This window comes from Cryptotermes secundus, unplaced genomic scaffold, assembly GCF_002891405.2.
Source record: "Cryptotermes secundus unplaced genomic scaffold, Csec_1.0 scaffold177, whole genome shotgun sequence".
NCBI lineage: Eukaryota > Metazoa > Arthropoda > Insecta > Blattodea > Kalotermitidae > Cryptotermes > Cryptotermes secundus.
This window is the reverse complement of record NW_019721003.1, coordinates 425,522-436,541: the sequence shown is the minus strand read 5'-3', so window position 1 is coordinate 436,541 and position 11,020 is coordinate 425,522. Positions and strand designations below refer to the sequence as shown.

Here is an 11,020-nt window from a genome sequence, read left to right as displayed (position 1 = left end):
GTTGAGCCACAGAGGTCTCAGGGCACCCTTGCAATGGGAGATTTTCGGATTGTATTGGTGCATTGCTAGGTGACAACTCTGTGAACACTTTGATAGTGCAACATCCCCACTTATCCCGTCACTATGCAATGCTCGGTAAATACCCCTCCCTGCTAGGCTGTCACATCATGCAACAGTGGAGTCTGTGCAGCGACTGTTGCTAGGCAATCAGTTGGTAAACATGTCCAACAATACAGGTTGTTTTCTGTGTGGTCCGCGAGAGGCCTGTGTAAGGGGGTTCAATGCACCAGACTTTTCAGTTGAAATATAGAAGCCGCTGAAATGACAGTTGAATTATAGCAGTCGTCAAGTACAGTTGGAACACAGGACAATGATCATACAGAGTTGAAAGCAGCGTTGAAATACAGAATTGTGAAAGTGAAGAAGTTATAAGCGACAATAATTGTACTTACGTATGTAAGTGTAAGAGCGAGTGTGCAATAAACATATTCGCTAAATCCAAGACTGGCGTGAAGCTATTTTTCGCATCACACAGCCAACACGCGACAATATTTATAAGATTCTAAAAGGTTCTGATGATGGCATATAACACTCAAAATTACCGGGTTTTTGGACTTTGTCCATCTTCCATATTCTAAAAAACTAGAGAACATAACATAAAAGAAATTGGATCTGTTTCCATTTTCAGGTGATTGGGAGACACCTGCTACACTCGGTCCCTTAGAAAGAGCTAACTTCAATCACTGGACTCAAGACAGTAGGCGTCTCTCATTCATCTGAGGCCAGAAACACATCCAGTTTCTGAAACATATTCTCTAGTTTTTAGAATACCAGACAGCGGACAAAGTCCAAAAACCCAGTAATTCTGAGTATATAACATGTATATACATACACACATATATAATGTCCATTTGGTATGCACAAGGAAAAGCCTGATTCCAGCCCTCTATATTTACATTAGCACTTGAAACTTCTCATTGTTCCTGTGGAACTCTCTTGGTATTAAAATTCACACTTCAATAGCATTAATCTCTTTCTACTATTCAAACACTATGTAACGTGTTCGGAAAAGACACTTCCACAGTAACGCAACAACAGTGAGCCGTTGCGTTGAGAGCGTCGAATCTCCACGGTTACAACGAATACACGGAGAGTTCCCACAGAGACAACACAATAACAGTGGGTCGTTGCATAGGAATCGCAGAATCAACAAAGCAGCGTTTCCATCCTTATAACAGAGGGTTCATTTGCATAGCAGCGGCCAAGGGTATAAAAAGGGGTTGAATGCATTCGCCAGACAGTCTCGTGGCAGATGCCGAGAGATATGGAAGTAAGTCTGGGAATAGCCGCTACTGAAGAGATCAGAGCCAAGATCAGTGGTACAAGAAGTAATCATAACAGCGAAGCAGTGGATAATAATTGTACTCGTAAGTGTATAAGTGAAGCGTCCAATAAAGATTCGCTGAATCCGAGACCCACCCATAGTTATTTGTCGCGTGCCATACCCAACATGTGACAACTACATGAATCAGCCCAATTGGCCACCATTAGATGTGCAAGTTGTAGATGAAACTGCTGGCCCAGTGTCAAGCTGCTACACTTTGCATTTTAGGGTGTAAAATACTTCATGCTGTAATTATTTTGTTGTATGCACATGTTGTGGTCCAGGTGTATATGGGTTTTCTTTGGTGCTGTCTGTAGCTGTGAACATGCAGTGTTCGAATAATAGGAAGAGACAAATGCTTCTGAAGGTGTGAGTACTAATTTAAAATACAAAGTGCAAAAGGATGCTGCAGTATAATATTTACAACTGAGCATTTAATGATGAATGTGAAAGCATTTTGTAAACTGACTTAACAATTCTCACACAAAACATGAAACTTTGTCATAACTATGAAGACTCTTAAGGTATAACTAAAACATGATCCAATACAGTTTTCTGCTTATGGCTATTCTTAACTATGGAATCCTTTCAGTAAACAGTTACTTTCAGCATTTTGACCTCCAAGTTTCTATAATAATTTGCACAGAAATTAAATACTAGTGAAATATATAAATAACTACAAATTCTAATATCAAAATTTTCAGAAATCCTGTAAGAACTTGGAAGAAAAAAGTGCAAATAATTTTAACATACCTGTTCCCAAGGAAGGGTTCTCATAGCCTTACAAAAATTCTAACAAGAACTGAACCCTACAAAATTAAATTACTTTAACTTCATACTACCATTCATTCACACACACACGCGCGTATGTTCATGCACACAACCGCTAGAATTACTTTAATGTCCAATGGTTGGTGTTGGGAAAATAATTTCCTGCAATATCACCTGTGTGCTGATTCAGTGGCACTCCTCATCTGCATACTACATAAAGGTGAGTTTCATTGCCTGCATGCGGTGTCCACAATTCTATATGAAACATGTTTCTTTCAATTACACCCCCCCCATACTGCTTATCCGACCTGCAGAATACAGTCACTCGAGTGAAACAGCTTTCAATTTTAAAGTCAACATATTTCATTTTCCTGAAGTGCTATACACATCATAATAATTATTATTGCATACTGTAAAATACTTTCAGGGTACAAATGAAGAGGCCTATGTTCTCAGCCTAGCTACGCAAGACTGCACACACTGAGTGTATTCACACTAATAGCTCTGAATCTCATCTTCTACGCACTCATGCTAGGTGAGTCTCTAACCCTTGAGCTGCTTCATGAGTCCTTCAGTTGAAAGCGACTTGGGTCGCTCAATCGGAAGACCCAGAGCCCTATCCCATACCAGAGATGCCAGAACTCCCAAAGCTCGAGACACACCAAACAAAACTGTGTAGTAGTTCATCTCCTTCATACCATAATACTGAAATTAGGAACAAAGTAAGTCATAAGCTTAATTATCAAGAGACACAATTTCAACTATGTGAAATGCTCGCTGCTCAATGAAACAAACATAATCAGACCTATGTATGTGAATTTTAAAATATGAAGTGTGGTGAATAAAGTAACAATGCAGAACTTGACTTAGAAATGTAATAAGATTATAAACAGAGATGAAGTTTCTGCGCAGTATGAAGAAACTAATAAGAATGGATAAAGCATGAATCCAGATTTATTTGGCAAGATCTGAAATCAGGAAGTGTATAAGAAATGTTGGTCAAATTAAATGGCGATAAGGAAAGGTGTTACACATGGACATAGAACTCCATTCAACAATAAATAACAGCTAGCCGGAGAGATCCAAGTGAGGGAATATATACAAAACAGAGAGGAAACAGGTACAAAGGAAATGGGTGAACAGAGAATTGCAGAGTAGGCTTTGTCATAAGACAGCCCATACTGGTGGAAATGTCAAACGCTGATGATGGCATCAGAATGAATGCAATCCTGAATTCAGAAATGCTGTAGGTAAAAAATGTAGGTACAGATATGGCTTAAATACATAAGAGGTTCTAAGCGTAACTTATGCAGTCCTACAAATCTTGCCACATTTACTTACTCATGGAGCTGAGCCCTTCTGGAGGAGCCACCAATTCTGCAGCTACTCAAGAATTTCCCAGCATTTTATGGAACCCGAAGGTTCATCACAGTGTTCACAAGAGCCCTCCACTGGTCCCTATCCTGAGCCAGATCTATCCAATCTATACCATCCCATCCTATCTCTCTAAGATCCATTTTAATATTGTCCACCCACCTATGCCTTGGTCTTCCCAGTGGTCTCTTCCTTCTGGCTTTCCCACCAATATCCTATACGCATTCCTCGTCTCCCCCATTCATGCTACATGACCTACCCACCTCATCCTCTTAGGTAAAATAAATGCATAATCAAACAATATGCATCTGTTATGCGCTGCATCCTATTGTGTCATGTACAATGAGAATTTTTATATCCGTCGACACAACAATTTCTTATAAAAATATACAAATATAGATTATTTACATTAAAATCTTAAAACCTTAAAAACATGACATGTTTTGACCCTTACTGAGTTATCATATTCTGAATATGACTATGTAACATGTAATATTATGCTTGGTAACAAACTCTTGGTATTATTTACTTTTACTCCAATTATGTTGGTACTGGATATAATCAGTGAAATTGATGTGTATTAGTTGAAGGATAAATTGAGGTCAAAATTAAGACTAAAATGCATGTATATGTATTAGTTAGTTCGCTGGTATACTGGTTGCTCTGATCTGCTCCCTTCCTAGTGGATTTGATGTATGAACTGTTGCATAGAACAGAAAATTATGTATTTTTTTCTGAAAGTTTGCAACATTGATTAATTAGGTTGCACAAATGTAAAATCCATTAAAGTTTAACATTACTGTTAGAGAATTTGGCTGGGACCATTCAAATAGTATGTAAATTTATAAAAAAAAACGTAAAATTCGGGTTCATAAAATTGAAGTTTCACTTATCATGTCATTCTCCTGGAAACTCTGAGAAAACCACAAAGAACCTATATGTATTTGGTTATGCTGTTAAGTCAAGTAAAATTTTCTGTAGTAAGGAGCTGCCGTTCACTGTATCTGTTATAATTTTGATGAAATCAAATAATGAGCATACTCACCTGAAGTAGGACACCTGAATGAGCATCCACATTGGGCCAAGGATTCTTTACCTTCCCAGTCTCCATAAGAATGGGAGGAACCACCTTGTAAACCTGAGACACCAACTGCAAAGCAATATATTGATGTAATTAATATCTATTTATATATTCATCCCAATGTTATTTTTTGAAAGGGAAACTACCTGTAACTACATTCTTAGGAACAAACTATATTAACTTTTACAATGATTTCCTTCTGCTGGAAACAAGAATTGCACTACTTTGGGCCCTGACCATTACACAATACCATGGTGCCCAGACATTTCTAGCATAAATGAATCCAAAACTGTACATATAATGGATGACACAAAAATGTTTTAAAAAATGATAAAAATGAAGGGCTCCAGAGATTTCAATAATCTCTCACAAATTATGCAAAACAGATCCAAGTATGTACACAAAAATGTTTATTCGGTTTCCTGATTCCATGCCTCTACTCAGTATTGGTTCAGAATTGCAGAGCTTGTATTTGTACCAAATTTAACTCTTAACTACATGATACTGTTTTGAATTGCCAAGTAATTTCATGTTGATGGTCCCAGCTCCGCTCCAGTCTTTGAGTCACTCAGGAATTTAGATTAATTAAGAAATTGTGGTGTTCTTTTGTAATTCTTTTCACTGGCTGCGAGAAATAGATTGAAAGAGCCTCCAATTGATAGGCCTCAATCTGTCATAGAAGTAAAGATCACGTACAGGAGTTTTACAGTGCTGTACTTTAAAAAAAAGTCTCGAAAGTCTAGTCAAGTATATACTACCACAGTCAATAAGTTCGTGGAATGGCTGCAAAGCGCTGTAGGGGAATTTACTGCCAATATGTTTCAGCAATGTTTTCGATAGCTATATCAACATTTGCAGACTTGCATAGCAGCCAATGGCAACTATTTTGAGGGCCAATGTGGATCTGAGTAAGTGTATGTGAATACCACTAATATGATGCGATAAAACCACATTCCACGAACTTAATGACTCTATCACGTATTACAATGTGTGATATCATGATGGTGACATCAAGTAGTTACCCCAAAGTAAGACAATATAGTGAATATATTTGCTTATCCTTGTAGTACACAATGACAAGTAAATGAAAAACTATAGTTACATGGTTAAGAAATAAGGGGGAAGGGTAAAGCCATCCCTGTAACAGACTGAGTCAACTTATTTTGGGGGACAGGTAACTAGAAGGTTATAATTTACGGTGAGCACCACAGGGACTGGAATAATAACATTATGAATAGTTTTGCAATTTTTGTTCTCACAGCAAGAAATTTACAAGACATCTAAAATATTGGTTTTGGTACATACTATCTCACGTAAGAAAATAAATCATTTTCTTGCACAATATCAGCAATATTTCCCCATGAATGCATAAATTAATGTGAACCTGAACATAATCTACCAATTTAGAAGTTCTCAGTACTACAGAGAGATTAATCTCATTCTATGGAAATTACGTGCTTTGCAATCATCAGCAAGACTACTACAAATATTTTCAGTATCTTGTGGGCACCCAAAAATCCTTTTGAGGGAACCATGGTGCCCGCAGGCATACAACTGGTAATCCAAGCTCTAGATATGACAGCAGTTTCTTACTTTGAAGAGTGGGTCATTGGGCAAATGTTTCTGTGCAAATTCCCTCTGGCAAGTGTAGCGAGGATCTGTCTTACGAAGGACAGCATGACCGTAGCCTGGAACAACCTGCCCACTCTTCAATGTCTTCCAGATGAATTCCTTTAGTGCATCATCTGATACATTATCACCTAGTTCTTTCTGCACTTTCTTGAGGAATATTAACACCTGAAACATACAAAGACATACCTGAAAGTCTAATATTCTAGGGTGACTGAATCAAGGGGGATGAGATTGGTGGTTAGAAAACCTTAAGGAAGAGATAATTTTTTGACATGTACAAAGTAGTATGAAAGAAGGATAATATAAATACAGATCTCAAGAACCATGATGTGCACTGGATTGGGCTGGGTCAGGATGTTATTAACCCGGCACTGGTGAGGTGGGAAAATGTAACAAAAGTGGTAAGGTGGGGTCCCACAGACCCCAGACATACTGTTGACTACATCAACCCCACCTTTTGTTTGGTCGTGAAACAGAATGATTCCCGGTTTAGATGTTCTCTCATCTACATTATCATCATAATGTAATGTGGAACTCATTATATTTTTTGGCGCAAGTGAAGCTATGGTGATATTGCAAAAATGGTAGTCATTGGGCTTCTTTGCTTGGTATTGATGAAGTCAGGTGACTATTCTCTTCTATTTTTCTTGATTGTTGCCACCATAGCTTATGATCTTCTACCAAGGATTTAGCCAATGGGTAACTTGTGAACCAGTTATCTAAAGTCACAGTGTGCCCTGATCCAGATGGAGGTGCAATCAACTTTGTAACAACTACAGAAGGTGTGTTTGAAACTTTGTACGGGCCTTCAGACTGTGTGCCAATGTAAACTTCCAATTTAGAAGTATAAAAGAACTTGGCATCAACCAAAACAAATACTTTCAGGCCATACTTTGCCAGTTTGCTTCGAATGTACTTCCAGAAGCTGCACTGTCCACGAAACACTTCTAACGTTTCATCAATCATTACGTTTTCTCCTAAAGAATATACAGACTAATATACTTCGTTGAACTTGTCAAAAATTTCTCTAACTGGAGCCAATTTGGTTTAAGATCTTCGTTTGGTTCTAGTACCTTGGTTGTCAAATCGTAGACATCCAAGAAGAAAACGGAAATGAACAAGTGACACTTGTGCGTCTAAATAATTCAACACCGGTACCGCCCGTGGCCCATAGGTCATCTACATTCTGGTGACCAGACTTATAAAAGCAGCTATATATAAAATTCCAAACACAAACTTTATTTCACTCATATCAGTCTTTTATTATTTTTGGCGTAATTTATTTGCTTTCTTTCTATTTCATTATTTGTGTTCTTCAAAATTAGGTCTATCATGTCATCAGGAAAAAAAATATCTCCCAGCAATCTAAAACTGATTTTGCATTCTTTGCGTTGCCCAGAACACCAGGGGCTTGGCTAACTATGGTATGTGCTCAGGTTCTTATTCGAGGTTCTAACTTGTTTTTACTCATCTTGCTTGTTTATCTTTCGCCAAGTAAAAGGCTCCCTCTGTGGATTCTTCCTCACAGACTTGTTCTGTATCAGACTCATGGTTACTGACTAATTCTAAATCAATTTCACTATCATTATCTCTGCTAAATGGCTCCTTGTCTGTCAAAGCGTCATCTATAAGTTGACGTAACCTCTGTTCTTCCTGCTCGTAACTCATCTGGCAAAAAAAAATATATCTCAAAATACCCTCTACATATTTGCTTATATTTGGTATGTAAACATATATAAGACACAGCAGTAACGATAATATTATAGTAGAATATACCGTATTTACGCATGTATAGGCCGCACATTTTTTGCCAAAAATTCAAGAGGAAAACTGGGGTGCACCTTATATTCGAAATATTCGAAATCACACTTCATTTAAAAAAAATGTTAAACGTTGCCAAATTTCAGAATAATTTCTACTCCTGAAATAATATTCCAAGAAAATTATTTTTTCTATAATTTCTGTCTGAAAATCGTGCTGTGGCCTATACACGCACGCGGCCTATACATGCGTAAATACGGTACATGAAAACAACTTCAGTTTTGGAAGTAAATATAGTCACACTTTTGGTAAGTTGGGTCTGGTGGACCCCAGCACATTTAACACATCTGCACACAAAATTTGCTTGCACGCAACAGCCTGTCGTATATGGCATCTAGTAGCGGGTTACGCGAGGGGAAGCTACACTGAGGCATGACTCAATGCCACACGTTCTTAAAAAGTTATAGTCAATTTAAAACCTTTGGGGTCTATGAGACCCCACCTTACTAACACCAGGTTAACAGCATGTTAATTGCTGGATTTCCTTAATCGTTTTGTTCCCATGAACAAGCCTGGTCTCTTACAGGTCCTGTCTCTGAACACCATACAGGAGTTTGGTTAAGAATTCTTTCTTGACAAGGTCAACAATTATTACTCCTGCAAAGTGCTTCCAGCAGGCAGTTTCTTCCTGTCACTATATGGCACTTGTAGCCAGCTACATTTTGGGACTTTCTGGCCACACTGTCATTGTCATTTATTTATAGTTCCAAAAAATCCATAGAGGCATCTGCCTCAGATATAGAACAAGTCAATAATACATGCAGATTGCTAACCATTCATTTCACAACTAAATGTTCTTGGGCTGTGTCAGTTGGTTAAAGATGACCAATATTTCACAGATAATCACTGACCTCAACTGGCACAGGCAACAGCCTGAGAAGCTCTATTAACTTCAGCCATGAGTTAGGGGTGTGGCTGTAGATGGGGTTTGGATTGGTGACTTGATTTATTGAGCATTTATATACACCACTCAGAACTACAAGCACAACATTATCATTGATCTCCAAACTTTACAAATCACCAGAGCAGCCTAGTGTCCTTCATCGATTACAGTCTCCACTAGCTGTATCCTGGCAACAAATTTTAACACTGGAGATTCTTGAGCTTCACACACTCAGGTCTTATCTTCACAGCCTCCCATACAGAACTGAACTCTCAACTGACAACTGCCAGGCTGGCAGCCATTTCACATCAACCTCCTAGTCTTCCTTTCACGGGCTGACTTTCAACTGACTGGGTTGCCCCAACTGTGTTCCTTATAGCTACTTTAAAGAGACTGAGTACAAAACACAATTTTCAACAGTGACTCAATCGTTGTGTGTGGATTCATTGCCGCGGGAATACGTTTAGTGATTCGTTGCATAACACCATTGTTTATTAGCTTATTGCACAGCAACAGCTGCACATGCTACAACAGTCATCAATTATACGAAAGGTATATTTTTAGAATTTTTGCTATGATGAGCACTTCTCTCCTTCCTGGATGTGCACTGGTACATATTTAACAGTACGGTTTAGCCAAAAATTTCTGTTCTTCAAGAACACTTCTGGCACCATTCATACTTCTTGATTTATTAAGAGAATGAGTGGGGGAGGGAGACAGTAAGAGCTATCATCTCTGGCAGTCTCAAATCATGTGTAAGGTAAGAGCAGTCAATGCATCCCAAGAAACATCAAAGGAATCACTCAAAATATTTTCTTCACGCAAAATATATAGTCTGGTGTGGCTGCACCATTTACTATGCTGTTGAGCCAACCTACGCTGCTCCATTCTCCTTTATACTCAAAACTCACATGTATATGTGACTATACTCAGGGTTTAGATTGGTAATTGGGGGAGAGGGGATAGGCAGACAGGAAATTGATCTCATAAGCTTTCTTTCATTTTTTAAAAATAAGCAGGCTGAAAATAGATCTTAAGGAAGAAAGCAGTATGGAAATGAAGTGAAACAAGTGACGCAGGACTGTCTAAGAACAGACTGAATTTAAGAATGATAACTACCAATCAGCTCCGAATTCTTTGTCTTTCCATCTGCTATCGAAAAGAAAAGAGAAAGACAGAGGAAGTGGGTAAAGCTGTCCCTGTGCTTAATTAATTACGCACTATGCTATGATGACATATGGGGAGTGGAGGTATAGCTCCACCATTCTTAACATTGGCACTAGATGCAGGTGGGTGGTCAACTTCATAACCTGGCCACTTTACTCTTGGAGAAAGAGTTCCCAGTAGCCCCTGGATGGGAGTCTGGGTAGGCCCCAGAGCCGGTCTGGACACTGTGGAGAGAAAAACCTTGCCCCTGCTGGGAACTGAACCCCAGCCATCCAACCCATACACACTCAATATAATGACTTATCATGATTCCACATCTACATATGTAAAAATTACAATATACAGGACTGTCATACTACCTGTTGTGTTCTATGAGTGTGAAATTTCATCTGCTACTTCAAGGCAAGGGGGGCACACAGTAGCATAATTGGTTGGAGCATTATGCTACAAGCCGGAAGGCGGCAGGTTCTTTTCCTGATGAGGTCATTGGATTTTTCAATTGATCTAATCCTTCCAGCTACATTATGGCCATGACACTGACTCAGCCTCTAACAGAAATGAGTTCCAGGAACCTTCCTGGGGCTAAAGGGTGGCCATGGCATAAGGCTGACAACCCTATGAGCCTCCAAGTCCTGTTAAAGGGGTAACTTTACCTTACATCAAGACAATAACATAAGATTATGAATGTTTGAGAACGGGCTGCTGAGAATGTTTGGACCTGCATAAGAAGAATCACTGGGAGGGTGCAGAAAGTTGCATAATGAGGAACTTCACCATAATTTGCACTCATTATCAAATAATTATTAGGATGATCATATCACAAAGTATGAGATCGGCAGGGCATGTAGCATGAATGGGAGCTTACTCAAATCTTTTCAGGCTTTCAGACACATCAATTAGTTAAAAA

General features: G+C 38.7%; 1 protein-coding gene across 1 annotated transcript in view; it reads right to left on the bottom strand.

The window, feature by feature from the left end:
* Positions 1-1,598: 1,598 nt before the first annotated feature.
* The window catches only part of LOC111874711 (probable citrate synthase 2, mitochondrial), a 42,230-nt gene continuing 32,808 nt past the window's right edge, over positions 1,599-11,020 (bottom strand). The window contains exons 7-9 of the mRNA XM_023870441.2: positions 6,204-6,407; positions 4,575-4,679; positions 1,599-2,860 (exon numbers count right to left, since the gene is read on the bottom strand). Coding sequence (XP_023726209.1) covers positions 2,699-2,860; positions 4,575-4,679; positions 6,204-6,407 — 471 coding nt within the window. The 3' untranslated portion in view covers positions 1,599-2,698. The remainder of the gene's footprint in view (positions 2,861-4,574; positions 4,680-6,203; positions 6,408-11,020) is intronic.